The 21,343-nt window shown below is 43.8% G+C and overlaps 1 protein-coding gene across 1 annotated transcript in view; it reads right to left on the bottom strand.

Moving 5' to 3' along the window:
- plekha7b (pleckstrin homology domain containing, family A member 7b) overlaps positions 1–21,343 on the bottom strand; it is a 53,483-nt gene that overhangs the window by 17,374 nt on the left and 14,766 nt on the right. Inside the window, exons 2-11 of the mRNA XM_041939819.1 lie at positions 18,862–18,945; positions 14,307–14,418; positions 11,187–11,291; positions 10,474–10,546; positions 9,912–10,012; positions 5,900–6,078; positions 3,899–4,327; positions 3,142–3,679; positions 621–704; positions 67–201 (exon numbers count right to left, since the gene is read on the bottom strand). Of these exons, the coding sequence (XP_041795753.1) occupies positions 67–201; positions 621–704; positions 3,142–3,679; positions 3,899–4,327; positions 5,900–6,078; positions 9,912–10,012; positions 10,474–10,546; positions 11,187–11,291; positions 14,307–14,418; positions 18,862–18,945 (1,840 nt within the window). The remainder of the gene's footprint in view (positions 1–66; positions 202–620; positions 705–3,141; positions 3,680–3,898; positions 4,328–5,899; positions 6,079–9,911; positions 10,013–10,473; positions 10,547–11,186; positions 11,292–14,306; positions 14,419–18,861; positions 18,946–21,343) is intronic.

Raw genomic sequence — 21,343 nt, 5'->3', positions numbered from 1 at the left:
ACAGTCCACTGGCAGGGGTTGCAGTGTGCATTAGAGGAGGTTAGGGAAGTACGGGGGGCCCCTGACCTGCATGCTGGGGCCTAGAAGCCCGTTGTGCTGGTGGTGCTGCAGGTGAGCGAATGCATCGCTGGGGCTATGCACACCAGCCATCTTGGCCTGGTGCCTCCGAAGCTGAATGAGGAGCAGAGTCAGCTCCTCTGGCTGTATCCAAGCCCGGGTTTAGGGGGCCGGAGGCCAGTGAAAGCACAGAGGAATGAGAAAAAATACTTGAGAACCATCTGGGCAGTGCATTAGCTGAGAAAGCCAAGTGGTTGAGAGGCCAGTATACTTTTGCTTCATCAATGTCCTACTAATAACCTAAAATGCAAATGCTAGAGTTGCACTATGGTGACTGGGAGGATGACTTATTGTGCTCTCGGGGACAGGCTGACAATAAGGGTTATCAGAGCAGATGACACTAAAACAGGTATCAGAATAAAAAAAATTAAACAAAACGAGCCTTACAATCAAATTTTGGACTGAGTCATTCCTGTTCATACGTCATCCTAGACGACTGGATGTGACAGATACGATAATAATGAAACAAAGTTCTGTCGTGAATGTCGTAAAGAGGATCGTACCGTTTTGCCATGCAGGCTGGGTGCGCTGACAGTGTGTGTGATGTAGCCCATGGCTGGCATGGACCTTCTCTCCATTTGGGAAGTCTGTGGAGAAACAAAATTCATCAACTTATTACAGCTCTAATAGAGTCAAATCAAACAGAATGTCTAATTCACTAAGTAATCTTCAATAGAGTGTTGGAAGTGAGATAGACCACTCTATCACACTGAATCAAAGTTAAACCATTGCCTCCAAGTCTGCAAACAAACTTGACTACACAGCAGATTTATTTTCTCATCTATCCCTTTCTCCCTTTCATCACTCCCTAGTCTTCTTCGAAACAAGGTGTGCCCTGAGTTTAACACGCTACAGGGCTCGGGAAATTTGACGTTTTTGCTTAACACACAGAATTAGCGAAAACCAGGCCCACTACAGAACCTTAAAAGGACACAAACAACAAGAGAATTAATTAACTACACATAAATTATACTAAACCTGCTTTCTTAAAATAACATTTGTTTGCTACCAGCAAGAGAAGCACTGTAAGCCATTCCCTTTGAGATTCCCATGCCACTATTTTTTTGCTGTATAATAGGTTTTTTATTTAAATACGAGATCAGAAGAAAGAGACCGCTGCTGATGTTTGAAATAGAGTAGAGATGTTTATAGGGTGCTGAGGAGCCCTGGGCAAACTGGATTAGCCGCTAATAAAACATACTTCTTAATGATATTCCACAGAGGTATAGAGATCGCTATTACTTAAACGCACTCCAGCCAGAGAGCACCGTTAGCCTCAAAGATGCTGGATGCACCAAAACTGAGCTCATTGCAGACTAAATTTAGTTCCCATAAACATCGCTCCCTTGGATCGTCGTGCATAGTCACTGTGGCTCCCTTTGTTAAAAATGTATCTTCTTCTAAAGGGTTTTCCATAATTGTGCGTCACTCTATTTTATGGTTATAATTAGTGTCTTGACACTCGGGTGAATGATGGAGGAAACAGAGCATCTGCGACACTTTGTTTACTTGTGCAAGGCCAACGGGTTGGTTGTGAGGCTTGTGTGTGTTGGCAAATGTGGTGACGGTTTGGAGGGAGATCTTTTCACATGTGGAGGGTGTGGTGGGCAGACAGCGCAGGGTGTGGATGACAGGACGGCCCCTCGCTCCGTCTCCTGCGGCGGCGGTGGTGCTGTCTGAGCGCTAGGACGGTTTGGGGAACGGCGGAGTAGCAGGCTTTCACTCGCACATGCTCACACCACCTGTGAGGCCGGGCCTGGGTGTGGACTGTGTGAATCTGCAAATGATTCACATGAGCATCAAAGTGCGCGCACTGAGAAGCTTGGAGCCTTCTCATGGTCCCAATCTTCCCATGGTGTCCTTGTGAGCTCACAGCATCCTTTAAGGCAATAGATACCCCACTGTCCAAAGCTACCGTGAGAATGAGACCTTTGTCATTTGGCTCTCTACATGCGAATCAGATTTCACTTCAGTCCCATGCCAATGACAGGCTGCTGACATTTACTTTGTGCCATTATTACAGTGTTAAATCACCAACGACTGGGTTTCAGCACATAAATTCATGGATCAAGGGTGGGACTTCCATGCATCCATTATCTATACCCGTGTGATGCGATACCACGTTGAGAACAAACCTCCTGGATGCACTGATCTCCCAAGCATTGTCTCAATTAATTAATTCATCATTTTGTCTACTGATTGTAGGAAATGAGTAAAAGCTTCCCAGGGCCAAAGGTGATGCATTCACATTACTTGTTTAGTTCAACCAGCAGTTCAGAACTCAAAGATGTTCAGTTTATAGTCAAAGAAAACAAAGAAAAGCTGCAAATCAAACTGGAGAATCTGGAACCAGAGAATGATCACTGTTTTTGCTTAAAAAATGGCTTTAATTATTAATTGCTTATTAAAATAGTTGTCAATTAACTCACTTTCGCCCTAGTGGTGTCCATGACAGCTCACCATGTGATATGTGTTTTAATGGATGTGCTGTATTGAAGGCTTGCTAGTAGGACAAATTCCTTGTTGGCTTTTAATGGAATTCGTTGATATTTATAAAAAATCTAATTGATTTTCTTTTAAAAACAGCTTAAGATCAAGTCAATCACTACACTAACATTTGCATTTTATAATTTTATAATGAGTAATGCTGACTTATTGCTTTACATGGATACCTTATTCCTAGACATGGCTGTATGGTTGCTAACCCAGGCAACAGTACACCATGATATGAACTTAATTAACATCAGAAGCTGACTTGCAATATCAAAGGGATTGATATAAAAACATGAATGAATATTTTTCTTTGAATGCAACATTTCTCTTTGTATTTAAGATGTTATATTGCACAGAACTACATTTAATACCCTTTATTTCAAAATCTGATTCGGAGAAGAGTAAATGTTTTATATTTAATACTGCAGTGGTTAAGTTAATTGTCGTCCAAACTGTCTGAAGAACATTTCTGAGGGGCAGCTTTTACTAAAAATATCAGAGATGCCTCCTCTCCCTGAGTAGGTGTCCTACCTGAGAGAGTTGGGCACAAATATGGCCGGGGGAGCTGGACCTTGTGCTGTCCCCGGGTGCCACTTCATCCAGGGGCCTGACTGTGCGTCTGTCTGAAGGAGTGTGTGGCCTGCGAGGGGACAGCGGTTTGAAGGAGGAGGGGACTGACGGTGGGACTTCACACGGGGACGGAGGGACAGAGATGGAGCGTGGCATCTCCACGGTAACTCTAAAAGAAGAGTCTGTGAAGTTGGGGCCAGTGTAGATAGGAGCGGTGGGGCTGCCGTGACGGAACTGCTGCCGCTGCTGCCACTCGTACAGCTGCCACACCATTCCCTCCTTGGTGGCCATACGCTCATCGGTGGACATGCGGAAGTGGCTGAGCCGGTCATGGGCGTACTTGTAGTCACTGGGCAAGTTGCACGTTACTGGAGGAGAGCTGCTGCCAGATGGGAGACGGGGAGACTTTGGCAACGACTGATAGGCGGCATCCGCTGTGCTGGCTTTGGGCTTTAAGGGAGGAGTCCGCCGAGGGAGGTTGTACTCAGTAGAGGGCGCACTGTCACAGAAAAACACAAGCAAGTATTTTAAATAAACAATTTCAGATCATCGGCCCACATTGACAATTCTTTCTCTACATAAGATAGTTAAAATTAAATCAAACCACTGAGCAATTAAAATGTTTTTTAAAAGTCCTCATATTCGCCACTAGAGGGAGGCATTTACTCAAGATTTTCCTCATCATCATTCGACTCAAACTGACTGAAATCAAACTGACCTCTTCGGTGGGTCCCCTTTATGAACTTTGACCCAGTGCTCCACCTGAGCCAGTGTATTCTTCCTCTGCACATGTTTCTCAGTGTCTGTCCGTGAAACAAAGCCCCTCTGATAGACCAGATTGCCATTCTGTTCCGGTGGCAGAGCCACCTGGATCACAGTTTGCTGTCCGCTCTTGTGGGCCGCACCATCGGCAGAGTCTGGAGAAAGTGTCTCTGCTCTTTCCTCTGAGGACGACTGGCTGGGCCTCCCTTGGATCTCCAATCCGTACCTCACCTCGTCTCCATGAGCCAGCTGGACACCATTATCTGGAGGTTCCTCTCTGTCTGTCCTGTGAAGGCTTTCTGGCTGAGCTGAGTTCTGGTTGATGGGGACATGGTTGGTCTGTGGGACTGCCTGCTGCGCTGCCTTCTTTGGCTTCTCCACCTCTCTGAGAAAAAGTGAGACAGGATGATTTAATATATCAGCAAAAGTTAATCCTGCCTGTAAACGACTGCAATAAATTGCTTTGTAGAGAGTATGCACTGAAGTGTTAAAGTACTTTCAACTATTACACACTTCAACACTTGTACAGTTGTTTAACCATCATCTAATTCCCCCTCTTCGCCATGAATTATGATGAAGTGCAGCACTATTCTTGAAACAAGGGATTACACAGCATTAAGTGGGGGATAAAAACACAATGGGCACTCAAATTAACCTTTAGTGACCTCAAGAGTAATTTCCTTTTAGTGAGTTTTTCCTTAGAAATGATCAGAAACCATAGAGAGCTAATCAATAACTTTCCATTTGCACTTGTTATATTTTTCAATAAGGAAAGAAGGAGAGTGCTGGAGAATGAGCAAATCCACATAGAACAGAAATAGCTCACTTTGTCTTCATCAAATAGCTTGGGGCAGCATGTCACTCTTCTTAATGTGTTCAAATGACAGTACTTCCAATTCATAAGGTTTCATGTTTAAATTTATTCATCCTTTTCACAAGTAAGGGACTGCGACACGATTTAAAATGTCTACATTTCAAACTGCATACACTTAAAGGTTGTTCATATCTGCAGAGGAAAGTCATGAGAGCAGTAATAAAAGGTGTATTTTAGTCCACTGAGGTTTATGTTACATGTACACAGGTACATGTCCTCATGGTAGAGGGTAGCTAAGTGATCACTCCACATAGAACTCAGTGGAAAATGTAGTGCTGTTATCTATTACTGCTTCATTAGTGCAAATCATTCATATAATGAATGTTTCATTTCAAGGGACCAAACTAAGACTGTAATGTGGAACATCGAGTGCTTGCCTAAATAAATCATTCAGGAGTACTGACTCACAATGGCCTCTAGGTGGCATTACAGCACAAACCATGCAGCACATCCAACTAATCTCAGACTTGGTCTAAATGCAGCTTGTAATACATTTGCCATAGTTAAAGTAGTCACAAACTGCACTGCAGTCATTGATTGTAAATATTTAAAATAAAATGAAATCATGCTCACAAATAGTGCTGCTGTAAAAATATGTTCTATGGTACGTATTTTATGTGTGCTCAGCTGGAAATGAGCTGCAATATTCCTCATCTATACCAGAACCCCAGATGCATTATACACACACACGCACATGCACGCGCACGCACATGCACACGTGGAAAACTGCAGGCATCTCAGTGCCCCAGAACAGACGGACGGGGTTGGACCTGCTGTGGAAGACTGCTCATGCTGTTACAATAAAGCCTATGTAGGTAAGAAAAGGGAGCAAATGTGAAACCAAACCAGTTCAACACTGCAGTCTAACAGTGTAGTTGATGCATTAATACCTCGGCACATAATGCACGCAATACAGAGTACCATTTGGTTGAATAGCTTGACACTCAGGTTCCCTTTATGATATCCTCTCAAGACATATCTAGTTCACAGACACTGCTGTGATGCTTTATACAGGCAGAGATGTTGGTACTAGAAGCCCAACCCATGGGGGAAGTGAATCCTACCCTGTAGAGCGAGACCAACCTCTTTACAGTGTGACTCTGCTGCATCAGCGCAGCCTGGTTCATGGCCCGGATCCAGCCATTCATGTCCTCCTGTGTGTCCGCACTGAAGAAATATGTCCGCATCCCGCAGTGTTCTGCCTGTGAGCCAATCACAGAGTTCTTATTGTAAATGTAGGAGCGCATTCCTGTGTGGCTCGCCTATCACAGAGAGAGAAATCAGGAGGGAGAGAGAGAGAGGGATGATATGAGAACTTCTTACTGATGACAGGAAAAGCTGCCAAAAGGGCTGATGAGTGGAAAAACTTTGCTTTCTTGTTTACTGAGACTGACAGCCGTCAACTCAGTGAGGACAAAGTTTACAGCAACATTTAACTGGGGGGAGAAAAAAGAGCGGGGTGGGAGCGAAGTGCTGCAGCAGAAACAATGTTAACATTGTGCTGTTTCTGGCCACAAAAAAAAGCACAACACAGGTTAGATTTTCCAACTGCTTTTCAAAAAAGCTTCAGCAAAAAATACACAATCTCTATAGCACACAGAAATTAGATAGCAACTGCGGCACACAACCGTACAGTAGCAACAAAAAGGCAATTATGGGCATCTGTCACCAGTTTAGTCAGAATACCCCCACACACACACACACACACACACACACACACACACACACGCACACACACACACACACACACACACACACACACACACACACACACACACAAACATCATCTTACCTTGTGCTATTTGTATGTGGTGGTGTAAATCAGTCCTAATAGCTTGAAGGCTAATTCTGATGCAGACAACCAGCAACACCACAGTGAAGGTGCGTTCAGCACCTTTTTGCACAGTTTCATAGTACTTTATCTCCTATTGTTTTTCTCTTCCTTCCACAATCATACAGATCACCTTCTCATTTGAAATCTGCAAAACATGTTGTACTGATGTCCTCAATATCTCTAATGTTTAAACATACTGTATATCTCATTCATCAACATTTTTTGTGTATGATGCTACTTATTTCACCTTAATTGTAACTTCACCATAACAATATTCATTAAAGGAAACCACAAAGGCATCCACAGAACAGGACTGAACTTTAATATAGCATGCGCCGTGGAAAGAGTTTCATTTTCAGTCCAGCACAACAACATCTCTGCAAAAATATATCCTCAGTAACAGAAAAAGTGTCTTAAATATGAAGATACAATCCTTATTTATCATACTGCTTGTTGGCTTAAGTGTAAGCCAGGGCAAGGGGACACAAGTTAACAGTTAATACTGTTGTGTCTATTGTGAAACAGTATTAAATCAATGTTTGTACAGCAGGGGGCAAAGTGATGATGGCAACAAACATCCAAAGAAATGCAATGAAATCAGAGAAGAGTCGTCCCTCCACTCTTCTCCATGAGAACGTGATAGGTGATATGCAGCTTGACAAGACAAATGCCAGAGCCGTTGATCTTATACGTATATGAGATTAATCACACGAGTACAGGCCTCTCACACTGTCCGGGAATTGGCAGACTATAAAAAGAGTTATGAGTCCTGCACTGACTGTGCAATTTTCTGTATTTCATTTCTAATCTAATTTGCAGTGCAGTGGAGTACAGTGCCAAAACGATAACAAATGTGTCACTGTCCAAATACTTATCGACTGCACTGTACATGTTGAACAAAAGCTTATTTTACCCCCCAAAAATTCACAGCAAAATTTGCTTACCACAACTAATGGCCCCCCTGTGAGCTCTGGCATTGTCCACTGATGACTGTGGTCATGCCTGTACATAATGAGACTTTGATGCACATTTCCAAATGTGCATCCAGCAGCTACTAGCATGACATGAAACAAAATGAGCTGAATATGGGGGTCCACTGATGAGGCTCAAGTGAAATCAAATACCTATTCATGCAAGACAGGAAGCCTGTGTGATTCAGGACGGCCGCCCCGCAGAGAACAGTACTCACTCCGCCCGCGCACACACACCGGGTCACAATGGGAGGCAATTGACCAACAGGGAATGAGAGAAACACAGTGAGATGAGCCAAAATAAGAGAACAGAAAACAACAGGAAGTTACACCAGATCAGTGCGGACTCAACACGAAAGAACAGAAACGGCTCCGGCTGCGGTCTTATGGCAGTCATCACAGAAGCAAGAATGAGTAACAGTGGCAGCATCAAAAGTGTTTCGTTTCTTTACAATCAGACTCATCGTTGTGGCATTACAGCGCAGCCTGCAATGCTTCAGACAGGGAAAAAAAACTCTAAATATTTTAGAGAAGTACTGACTGCACTGACTTGCACAACCTGTTTTCTTATACCTCCTCCATTCACATGCCAATCAGACTGATTCTAGTGTCACCATCTCTAATCCTTGATTTCAAATCATTATTTCATGCCAACACAGACTTTAATCTGTAATTCATTGTACATGTCAGTAGCTCTAACAGTCTGAAGCGTCCCGTTGTTCAGCAACACCAGATACCGATTAAGCTGCTGTCATGCTTATGTATCAGTAACTGAATTTTCCAAAGCACCTCAGATACACGTAATGAAGTCTCCTGCTCTTTAATGCATGATAGCTCAGAGAGAGCTGAGGGGAACGGAGATCTCTTAAATACAGGGAGGAACAGCAGAGCCCAGGCTCATTTCATCCAACCTTACACATACTCCCCGACAAGTGGTGGGAGGGGACGTGAGTAGGCTGAATGTATAATTAATATTCCCAGCAGCGCAATTATCATACAAATTCCTTTGTATGTAATATGATCTTTAAAAAGATACGTACCACACAAGCGCACGCAGTCATACTCACACAGACGTGCACTCACACAGAATACAAGAACAAAAGGCAAAGTACAAAGGAGCTGGAAGGATTGCAACAGTATGCCCTGAAGCTGCAGTGGTGCATCAAACATTCAGGCACTATTGTTCTTTGCAACAAGCTCTGTGTTCCCACAAAGGAGGAGCTGGATAATGTTAACACTCTTGCTGTAACCAAAAGGCATTAATCCCTTTGCTGCTCTCTGGCAGAATTCACAGGAGCTAAAGAGAAAACGACTTTGCAGCACCAAGGAAAAGTTCTGTCGCACACTTTATGCATATTTTTACTGCATGTTAGTTTACTTTATTCCCTTAGCTTTATTTTATTTTATTATCTTTCTTATCTTATCTACATGGGGGTTGCAGTGCAAATTTCGTTGACATGCTCAATGACAATAAAGGCAATCTTAAATCTCTTAAATGCTGAATAAAAACAACACTATCACCAAATGCTGGCTGGCTCTATTAGGTGCAGCGCCAGAAGCCAGTTACGTGCCATTCAGATTTGAGTGAAAGAATGGAGCTCTTGCACTGTGCACTTTGTACAGAAGGCTGCGCTGCCAAAGCCTGTCCAGCACACTGGTAGAGCTACGGAAACACAGTGAAAATGGTCCTTCTGCCGCAGCTCACGATAGGTGAATAAAATCAGACCACGCACAGTCTGCTTCACCTGAAACGCATATGCTAATATGAACAGATCTGCTCTTTAAAAATCGTGACCAGAATACATAAAGGGTTGTGGTGCAGCCATCCACTGTAACACACACCACTTGGTTTGTGTTTAAAAGAAAAGGTCAGCGACCAGAAGGTCTGAAGTTCCATCTGACTCCACACAACCGGACATCAGAAAGAAGTCTTCAAACGTGCAATAGCTGAGCTGCATGCAAAACCCAACACAAGCCACTGTAAAAGCTTGCATATATAAAGAAATGAATAAATATAAAGGTTATGATTTAAATCAGAACATATGTGATCAAACAGTAAGTAAACAAAACTATGATCTAATTCCAGCTTTGGACACTTGTCAGTCCTAATCAAAGGCTAATATGAAGGAAAATGTGATGTAGGCAGCAGGCAGAACCCAACCCGCCTTCCTGTGTTACAGAAGTGATGTAGCAATGAATATTCCTAGAAACACTGCAATGACTTTCGCTGGCTACACACAGACATGACAACTCCTTTTTAAAATCTGATTCAATGCCACTTCAGTGTTACCTTGAAAGCGTATTTGCGGTTGATGTGGTCATCAGGCTCAACCGGTGCAATGACGTAACTGGGCAGAGGGATGCTGCCAAGCACCGTCTCCTCTCGGCTGTCTGTGAAGCAAGTACATGCAACACACAGGTATCTGTCACAGGCATCCCAAAACAACAAACTCTAATTCTGCCGTCATCTTTACGATGTTTACGAGTGACTGCAGATTTATGAACAGCGGGGAAATTAAAGAGGTATAATTCATGGGTGACTCTTGTCTGGACGAGGCCACGTAGCAGCATGTGGCATGAGGTGGCATGTGGCTTATCTATTATTCAGTGTGATTAATGGAGGAGAGGAAGTAGGTGCTCTGGCAACACAAGCTGAGATTACATCTCATAATAAAACACTCAAGTTAATAAGGAGCAAGAAGTGGGAGGAAGAGAGAGCAGGTGAGAGTGAGAGATATAGATACATCTAATCAAAGGCTGTCATTAATCTAGAAATGGTTTGGTTTGTGTGTCTGATTTAATGGTCAAGGCTATTTTCTTTCTCCAGCCATGTGCACTTTTCATAGACTCACCTTTGTAGTAAAACAAGCAGTAGTCTGACAAAACAAACCACTTCCGTTTCCACAGTCGCATTCCAGAGCTGTCCTGGAGGTGAAGGGGGAAAGGCATCACACACTCACACTCACACTGTATTTAGAAATCCTGCTCGCAGGAACACATTTTAATTCACACTTCAATTAAAAAAGCATTGTTTCGGAATGTTGCACTCGCTAGCAGCAAGGAAGTGAGTGGGGGGGGCTTTGTGCATATCATTAGAACAACCATTAAATTTCATTAATTTTTTTTTCTTGCAGCATTTGGCACAAAGCTGCAGCCTCATTTAACTCAGTAGTACTGTAGGTCTCTAAAACAGCTTTTTTGTCTTACACTTTTTAGGATTATATGCTCTCATGAGACACTCAGGTCCAGATTTAAAAGGTTTTCAGGGCAGTCTGAGCATTCATTTTGTAAATGTTACATTTCACAGAATATCAGATTCTACAGAAAATGACAGATTTTTGTTCAAAAGAATTAGACAAAGACAGGGGGAAAGAGGGAACAACAGAGGAACCACAGGGAACAATCAACAATGAGGCAGACACACAGCTACTGTATGTGACTACTGTGATTTATATTCCACAATGTGACAGATCTGAACATGCGGCAACTCTTTAACATGTGCTCCCAGAGGCGTGACAGGTGGGGTCTTTTCTTTCACACTCAGAGCAGAGGAGCTCCAGCTCACCTGTTTATAGAGCCAGCCTCTCACCACCACTGGGATGTTGAGGTTTCTTTTAATAGCATGATCCCTCTTGCCAAAACTGTGCACTTTGCCTGTAACTCTGGAGCCCTGCAGAAAACAAAAGAGTTCACAATGTGGGAACTTTGCTGTAGAACTGCAGCCTATTTACTGTGCTTACCTGATGTGACATAGAGTGAGATTAGTGCTGTGTATACCAGTGGTTCTCAAACCGGGGCTCGGGCCGCCTGAACAGGCCGTAATTTCAATGCAGAGGGTGCATGAATGACCAGGAGGGAAGATGTGGAGCGAAATTTGTGTTGAATAAATGCAGCTCATATGGGGACAATAAACAAACAACAGTGCTCTGATGCTAGCAAGGCTATCTTGCTAATCCAAATCCATTTTGGTCACAAATGTTTTGGGCACATCCTGATGGGGGGGCGTGTTTGAGAACCACCGGTGTACACCATGGCGTTGCCTAACACAGGGGAGAGAACAAATGCAAAATGTAGTTACTTGGAAAGAAATGACACACACAGCCTTGAACTGCCACCTTATTGTGTCTCCCAAAGCAAACAGGTCCTAGGTGATGGGTCAGACTAAGAGCGGTTCCGCAGTCCCCGATGAAAGACATAAAAACAAGGACCACTACGTCGACCGGAGCTAGGCCTGGGGTTGGGGCTCGCAGGAGAGCGCCTGGTGGCCGGGCCTTCGCCCACGGGTCCCGGCCAGGCATAGCCTGAAGGAGGGACGTGGGCCCGCCCTCCAGTGGGCCCATCACCCGCAGGATGGATCAGAAGGGGCAGATGGGATTTGGGTGGCAGACGTGGGCGGGGGCCCCGCCGGCTCAATCCCTGGACTCTGAATCTGGCAATGGGGACATGGAAGGTCACCTCACTGAGCTGTCAATGGATCACCACCTGGTGGTGAGTTGGATCCGCTGGCGGAACGTCTGACTTCCACCTCCGGGAGAGCTTTGACCAGATCCCGAGGGAGGTTGGAAACATTGAGTCTGAATGGACCATGTTCTCCAACTCCATTGTTGATGCAGCTGTTTGGAGCTGTGGCCGTAAGGTCTCTGGTGCCTGTCGTGGCGGCAATCCCCGAACCCGGTGTTGGACACCGGAAGTGTCGGAGCGTGGTTGGTTCGTGGGAGCTGACGGGTACCGGCAGACCAAGCGTGCTGCAGCCTGGGGGGTTGTGGAAGCAAAAACTCGGGTATGGGAAACGTTTGGGGAGGCCACGGAGGAGGATTATCGGGTTGGCCACAAAGAGATTCTGGCAAACCGTCAGGCGCCTAAGAAGGGGGAAGCAGTACCCTGACAATACTGTTTACAGTGGAGGTGGGGAGCTGTTGACTGGGGATATTGTTGGGCGGTGGAAACAATATTTTGAGTCCCCAATCCCATTGCCACACCTTCCGTAGAGGAAGCAGGGGCTGGGGACCCAGAGGTTGGCTCATCCATCACTCGGGCTGAGGTCACCGAGGTAGTTCGGAGGCTCCTCTGTGGCAAGGCACCGGGGGTGGATGAGATCCGTCCTGAGTACCTCAAGTCTCTGGATGTTGTAGGGCTGTCTTGGCTGACACGCCTCTTCAACAGTGCGTGGCAGCTGGGGACAGTGCTCCTGGACTGGCGGGCTCACACTCCTCAGGCTCACTGGTAAAGTCTATTCCAGGGTACTGGAGAGGAAAATTGGAAAATTTGGCCGATAGTTGAACCTCGGATTCAGGAGGAACAATGCGGTTTTCGTCCTGGTCGTGGAACACTGGACCAGCTCTACACCCTCCGCAGGGTGCTCAAGGGTTCGTGGGAGTTTGCCCAACCAGTCCACATGTGTCTTGTGGACTTGGAGAAGGCATTGACTATGTCCCGTGGCATTGGAGGTGCTTTGGGAGCATGGAATCCGGGGCCCTCTACTACAGGCCGTCCAGTCTCTGTATGACCGGAGCAGGAGCTTGATTCGCATTTCTGGCAGTAAGTCAGACCTGTTCCCAGTGCATGCTGGACTCTGGCAGGGCTGCCCGTTCTGTTCATTATTTTTATGGACAGAATTTCTAGGTGCAGCCAAGGGCCAGAGGGAGTCTGGTTTGGGGACCACAGGATCTCATCTCGGCTTTTTGATTATGTTGTCCTGTTCTTCGAACCAGGACCTCCAGCATGTGTTGGGGCGGTTTGCAGCTGAGTGCGAGGTGCCAGGGATGAGAATCAGCACCTCCAAGTCCGAGGCCATGGTTCTTGACCGGAAAAGGGTGGCTTGCCCCCTCTGGGTTGGAGTACTCCTGCCTTAAAAGGAGTAGTTCAAGTATCTTGGGGTCTTGTTCATGAGTGAGAGAAGGATAGAGCATGAGATTGACAGGTGGTTCAGTCTGGTCCAGCGGAATTGTTGCTCATTAATTTTATGTAGATTGACTACCTGAACTAGCTCTACAACAAAGTAACATGAGAAATTACAAATATTTTCAAAATTATCAGCAAGTAAAAGACTCAAGTCTATACGAGCAATAGTGCTTCTAACATGAAGTTCCACTAAAATGTATTTATAACGGTTTTGGCACCTGTGAAAGCAAAGGGGGACTGTGTGAAAAGTTCAGCTGTCTTTCAGGGGCTCCCTAAGGTAGCATTAGCCATTTCAGATTTCTCTGTGAATGTATTACTGTCCTGTGCTTCAGCGGTGTTTCTCATATTCACTGACAAAACATGTTTGCAGTGAAAATTTCCATGATCTCTGTGGAAAGAACAGCAAGTCTATCACAAAAATGCATAAAGTACACCACACCCCTGTTCAGTCCCACAGGATGTGCATTTGAGTTTCATCATGCTTGAAAGATTGCTAAATTATTGCTCTCTAAAGCCATTAATCAGAATGAGATAATGTCTCCGAGTGTTGATTAAACCAATTTATCAACATGAGCATTAACAGCCTTCAAGAGAGCTCCTAAAGCAATTCTCTACCCTAAGAAGAAAGGTTTGGTCAATTACAATAAATGTCCAATAAGAAAACCTGAAACGACCTTTAGATTCTGTTTTAGGATTAATTTTCTCTTAAAATGTCGTCAGTAAAACTAACTCATAGTAGACATTAACAATTAGCCTTTCAGAGAAGAAAAACACTGACGCTCACCTTCGACCCCACCGCGACATCTACTGCTGCTGAGGTCACAGCCTTGGAGGACTCTGTGACCATGCTGGGGGATCTCTGATTGGCCGCTGACTTGGACATACGGGATTCTATCCTGCAGTTGAGAGGGCAGCGAAGAAGAAGGAGATCAGTACCACAGACAGGACGAGACACACTGGGTAGCCATATTGCTGCTGTGCTCTGACAAACTCAAGACACGCAGGCACACAGAGCGCAGCCCTGTGCTGAGCTTTCAGATATAAAGGATATGACTATTTCCTGACACCGCCACGCGACCTGTCACAGCCAACGGCTTCGCAGCGGATGTGTTAATAGTGGAAGCATTGTGTTCCAAACACTCTAGTGAGACTTGGTCTGACACTCACCCCAGGGCACACATCTTATACACAAGCCAAAATAAACAAAAAGCAACTGTGTGGAAGCCATATGCACAGATGACACTATTAATTAGTAAGTTCAGAGCAGTGTTTCTCCTCCTGATCTGGGGTCAGAGAGTCTCAATTTGATGGTGCTTCTTCGACTCTGAAACAAAGTCGAACTACGTGTTTCTTTATCTAGAGGACTATTTATTACCTCTATTCCCCAAGATCCTCAGTGTGCTACCTCCCTGCTGTGTCATTACCATAATCAGTTCAACTCAATTTAGAAAGAAAAGAACATTTGGCTGTTTTTTTTTAGTAAACTCTTAATACGTATATAAGATATGCATCAAAGGCAGTGGAGACGGGGAATAAAAAATGATACAACTAGCTACCGGGGCTGCACAACATTTTACCAGTAATTATTTGTAAGATGCCTCAAACACAGTCTCTCCGATAGGTAAATGGAGCAGCTCCAACCGTCGGCACAGAATTACACAGAGGCAGGTTACAAATGGGACTATCTCAGTCGACAGTGAGGTAATTTCCGCGATATATCCTTCAACACCAGCGCTGAAAAAAATGTCAGTCCACAAGGATAAGAATGCAATTTTAATACGTGCGCATGTTAGAAAAGTAGAAATATTTTGCATAAATTACATCATGCCTTTTCTAAGTGTTGCATCACAGAATTCCACACAGACACTTGATTAGAGGAGGAGGGTCTTCATCTGAAACACAGAACAATGTGACAACAAGGCAGCCTAATGGTTACAGTTAATAACCACTGACAAAGCTCCCAAAGCCTGTATAGTCGAAACATGACAAACCGAGGCTAATACATGAATGTTACATAAAGTAAGCTGGAGATTCAGATGTTTAAGTGGCCATGTTGGCTGGCATTGCAAGCAGTGTTGTAGCTTTATTTAATTTTTTTCTACAGTTATCACCTGGTATTCACTCCCATAATTTCAAGGACTCTCTTTCCGAGCTGCTGCAGCTCTTCGTTTGTCCTATATGCTCCACGGCAGATGCATCACAGATAACAGGAAAACCAGAGACAGCGAGGATCAATTTGACTTAACAAGGTCCCAGAACGTTCCTTAAGAATTTAAGGCAGTGCTGATGGAGTGATCGCACGTAGTTCCAGCAGATTTTTTTATCTTAACAGCCTCCAAACCTGCTGCTACATCTCAATCTAAGGGTGCTCTGCTGGGTTTAAATCTGGAGACTGTATAGACCACTGGATTCAAATTAAGCCTCTGTCATGTTTAAAAAGTACATTTTCCTGCTGCAAGGAGCCACATTAAAATGAGCAAATTGTGACCAAGAGCAGGTGCAACTGACCAGCAACAATGGTATTGATGGCCATCACCTCCTTTAACACAACCTGGGACAGGTCCATGGACTGCTGTCATGATGCTTGTGCCAAAATCTATCATCCCTATGTAACAACTGAAAATGAGATTTGCCAGATCAAATACCGGTAATATTTTTCCACAATTCTGTCATGGTGTTTTGGTTATCACATGCTCTCTGTAGTCTCACCTTCTTGTTCCTGGTGACACTAGTGGAAATCTGGTCCAATCTTTAGATGCTGTAGCTTTTCTGCATTAACTTGTTAACTTCGTGTCAGCCCAAACCAATCTCTCAGTTCTTCTCTGAGCTGACATTACAGGTGTTAAATTTCACTATTCTTAATAAGCTCTGGAAGTGAGGAACCTCCAGCTGGGGCAAAACCAGTCAAACCATGTTAAACTCACTTCCAGTGTTTATTTGAATAGCAGTTTGTTCATATTCACTCTCACAGGCTGAGAAGATAATGTGCATCACTTCTGAAGAAGGTATAAGGGACAGAAACTCCTCTGCAGCAACTCCACCAGTATAACTGACCTGGCTGCAGCAGTGAGCTTACAATAGCAAACAATGTGTGACCTGTCTGTCTGACAGCACTACCACGAACCCCACGTACTGTTCCACAAATGGGTCAAAAGCAGCTAACCCTGGTGTTTTTTCCTGCTTTCTGTGCCGCACTACACTGAAACTAAGGAAAAGGAGATAAGCTAGAGAGGTGTGTCAGAGATTAAAGCAAAAAAAAACAAAAAAAAAACAGTGGGAACAAGAGAGAGAGAGACCAGAGCGGAACCAAACTCACAGTATCTGCACTCGCAGTCTGGACTGCAGCCAGTCTTTTTACAGGATGTATCTGTCGTATCAAGGGGACTCTGCTGCTTTATGTGAAGCTTTCACACTGTTTACCACCACTGTCATTGGAATGGTTCCCCAGGAGATTTGTTGTGGCATGTGGTGGAGAGGAGCGATATTTCACATCAGGAAGTGTACAGGGGGCAAAGGCGCTAAGCCTCATCTCCCCCTGCTTCTCCAGCTATGAGGCCGCATTTGACGTTTTTTAATCCTTTCAGGCAGTGGGAGTACATGAGGAGAGTTGACGAATTGATCATAGTGTGATAATCCATAACAAAGTCAAAGCCCTCAGGCCAGCAAAGCAAGGCTGTGGGACCTCTCCGTGGGGGAGGACCTCCTGAAGCTCTTTCTCCTGCACTGCCCTCAATCCGATACAGGCCTCCAGGGAACACACTGAGGTTCTCCCTACTTGGAAGAGATTCGTGGCACTTCCTTTTCAGATATCAATGTTCCTAGGATGAATCCCGTAACATCAACACGACAGCGAGGTCATGCTGTGCCGCACACATTTGAAAACAAGACTGCACCCCGGCCGTCACGCTCTGCACTAAACTCTACAACAGCATCATGAAAAGAAGAGTGGACGAGAGGCACACCTCATGAAATACTGTATTGTACACAAATTATTTTACATTTATGGGACGTGTTTACTGTGGCCTAGCTTAGCACAAACATATGAAGTAAGAGAAGTAAGAGAAATAGTTTTTTAGCGCAAGTGATAAGCAGAAGAAGCAGTTGATGAACACATAACTGACAGACAACTGAAAATAAAATATTTCATTAACAGGCAGCACACAGGTTTATTTGCAGGTGTGTGTGAGCCAGATATAATTATCTCGATATAATCCAGATATAACTATCAGGGGCTAGATTTTTCAACCTTGTCCTGCCTGTTTCACGACATCTGTGTCCTTGTCAATAACTGATGCTATTCTTACAACAGCTTAGAGAGATTAGGACTGCCATGTCAAAGTAAAAGAATCATCCTATCACAGCTGAAAATATGCAAGTAAGCCCCTTGATGGTATACAAATCCATGGCTCATCAGAACGGAATTTGGGATAATGGAGAGTAAATGAATGACAGTGGGGGATGCAGATGAATCATAGTCGGTTTTGCATTGCTTAAACAGACCATCTTTTTAATTAGTGAGAATGTGGAGGGTACAGGCTTTCTGTCTGTTGTGGAATCTGTGCTATGCATATTCATCTTACACCAGCCAGCTTAAATATGATCAGACACCTGCTGCCTTATATTGTGCTCTAAACCTGCCATCCAGCTTTGATGGCTTTGCAGGAGGAGATTCACACAATGACAAAAAACGACAATAAATCCAACTGCCAAGCCATGGCAATATACTGTAATCTGCAGTAAATGAAAACCATGTAACGTTGCCGTTCTAGTACAATTCTAATTCTCAACATACATTATTTATGTCAAAGAAGTAGCATTCTTAAAAAAAGACAACTATGGGGAAATTTTATCAATGCCTAAGTCACGCAGTCAGGTTTGCATCTTTATGACTTCAGCTTCATTGAGAATAAAGTCCCGAACCAACCAGAAAAAATAAAGCCAACACAAGCATAACTTGGCTGATTGATGAGACAGATTCATGACTCCAGATGTGATGTGAACACAGTAAAAAGCATATGTGAGTGTCAGCTATGACATTACCATAAATCATACTAAGCCAATAATTTGAGGAATAGTACTTAAAAGTCTCTGGGATCCAAAGTCACTGACAAGTGAATGCAGTCAGTTATGAATTCCATGATGGTAATGAATATAATAACACACAGTTTGATTGTTCAGTGTTCTGAGTATGACCGCAGCTCCCATCGTGATATGCTTTATCAGGGAGGCCATTTCCCAATCTATTTCCGGACTCCCCCTCCATGACCTTGAACTAAACTATCTGTAAATTTAAGCATGCAGTGTATGCAACTTTCCCAGGGGAACAAAGACCCACTCACCTGTCTTGTAGCGTGTATTCTGTGTTTTCAGGGGAGATCTGTCCAGTCACAGGGTGCCGAAATGACGTAGCCCTAAGGTTGTGGCTGCAGAACGGAGTGAGGATGGAGAGAAAACGAAATTAGCATCAAGTCATTAATCATATTCCTGCCTGATCACATGTTTCTTACTTCTGTTTGGCTGCTGGTTGAGGTTACAGCTACAAGTTTAGCTCACAATGAACACTTCAGTCAACTGTAAAAGAATCTACTGTAGCCCTGTGGCTCATATTCTTTAGCACAAAGTGTAGGGCTCAGCACTCTTCCTCAGCCAGCTTACCAGGTTTTATTGATTTCACTTAGATGGGGCCATTCATTGCTTTAACTAGAGCATGAGCGCATGTTACTGTCACAGGTTAGAATAAGAAACAAAGATAAGCGGCTGGTGCTGCTGGTGTTGAAAGGATTGAAATATTAGGCCATGTTTCTATTTGCTGTTGTTATATTTACAGTATATACATGTGTGTGTGTGACTAGGTCAGGACACGATCTGGGCTATTTCATTCACAGATTTACAACAAAATAAAACAAAATCCCAGGAGATATCTAGTATCTGCACATGCTGTTTGCAATATCGAAGGAAATATCAACAGCCCTGGTGTGACCCACTGAAGCGTAAGTCACACTGACTTACTCCTTTTTTCTTTTATTTATCCAACGCCTAACATCATCTAACTAGCAGGGCAGGTTAAGCTTTACGCATTCATTGTGTTTAGCTTTCCATTTCGTTTAGTTCCCACCACTGCAGAGGGCCTTTCAGGTGTACAGCTATCCAGGATTAGGCAGGTGCCACTGGTACCCCCTCAAACTGTGACACATCCTTTGAGATGCTGCTGGCTCTCTGAGTGCATATGAGACATTTTTTCAGGTTTATCTTACATGCACATATAGAAATGTGGCACTATAAAAACTTGAGTTCTGTAGAGACAATATACAATGTAATGTTGCTGGAAGAATTTCCTCAAGTGTGTTTTTTCTACTCAGGTGTATCAAGTAAGGACATTTGTCTTATGAGTGTGAGGACAACAAATATAAAGCGCTAAAACAGTGTACTGAACTGCAATGCCTGGCTTTTGTTAGTATTGTATTTTATTTCCCCTAACCCTCTCTTATCTTCTCCCATCACCAACACAGTCTGTTACAGCAGAAAAAACATAACACTATTCCTCAGCAGGAGCTGTGAAATCCCATGCACAAACGTGCAACACAACCACAGAGTGAATAGTGCTGTGCAGAAGCTTAAACCATATGCTGCTATCATGAACACAGACACAGATAAACAGCTGTGATAAACTGTCCTAAGTTAAAGTGTACCAAGGGTAAATAAATGACTATATAGCCTGCAGTAAAGGGTGAATCCTCCAAATAACAGCTGCAAAACTTCAGTGCTATGAAGGTGCAGAATGATACAAACAGAAAGTGGTGCCTCACTGCATCACCATGCAGCAAAAGGAGGGGAGACAAACTGAGTGGGCTGGAAAGATTTATGGGTTGACATTTCAGAAAAGTTCAGAGGGTGTAACACGAATAACACTGAGTGATTCTTTACACACAAACAATATGCCATCAAATATACTGTAAAGATACATTAAACCTACACATGCACTTGTATGTACACACACATGCACAAGCACATACACATACACATACACACACAAACACACGGGCTTCACGAGGCTTGTCCCCGGTAACTACTCATAATTTGCTGAGCTGCACTGGGCACATACAGCACTGCACCAGCATCCCCTGTTAATTAGGAATCTGCATTCTTTGAGGCCTTTGTTTTAGCCGCATTACTTCTGAACTATTTGTCACGGAATTTGCAGCATCCCCGGTTAGTGTACAAACACTGCAGCACAGTAGGTCTATTTGTTTGAAGAAAACTAGCTTCGATCAACATTTGTGACAATATTGTCCCAGAGGGGAAAATGAACTCCTGCTGCAGAAGAGCTGTAGCACACAGCCCTTTAGATTGTGTATTGGGGACACAGCTTTGTTGTTAGTCCCAGTGAGATGTATTTGCTAGAATTTAATGTCACAAATATGATTCTGTGCAGTGACTCTGCATAAATCATTGATTGTAATACGTTATTCAAGCAAAAAACAATACCCCCTTGCAGTCCTCTCTGGTTCTTTTTGAAAAGACGACCACATTGATTTGAGTGCAGTCGATCTTTAACTGAATCATTCACAGTTACATCAGTTCTAATCAATAACTGGTCAAAAAAATCTTAAGGATATAGCACACACACAGCAGACACAGTAATACGAAGCTATTACTTACACCTGAACCTCAAAAGCACATGCTTATTTGTTAATGAGGAAATGAAGTCAACATACGTGCAGTTTTCTGAAGTTATTCAGGTTATTTATCTTCAAAGTTGCTGAAGTCAGACAACTTAAGTTTATTTCAAAAACCTTACTTTACTCATACTTTAATATAACA

Source organism: Chelmon rostratus, chromosome 1 (assembly GCF_017976325.1).
Source record: "Chelmon rostratus isolate fCheRos1 chromosome 1, fCheRos1.pri, whole genome shotgun sequence".
NCBI lineage: Eukaryota > Metazoa > Chordata > Actinopteri > Chaetodontiformes > Chaetodontidae > Chelmon > Chelmon rostratus.
The sequence above is the reverse complement of the archived record's forward strand: the minus strand, read 5'-3'. Positions and strand labels throughout refer to the sequence as shown.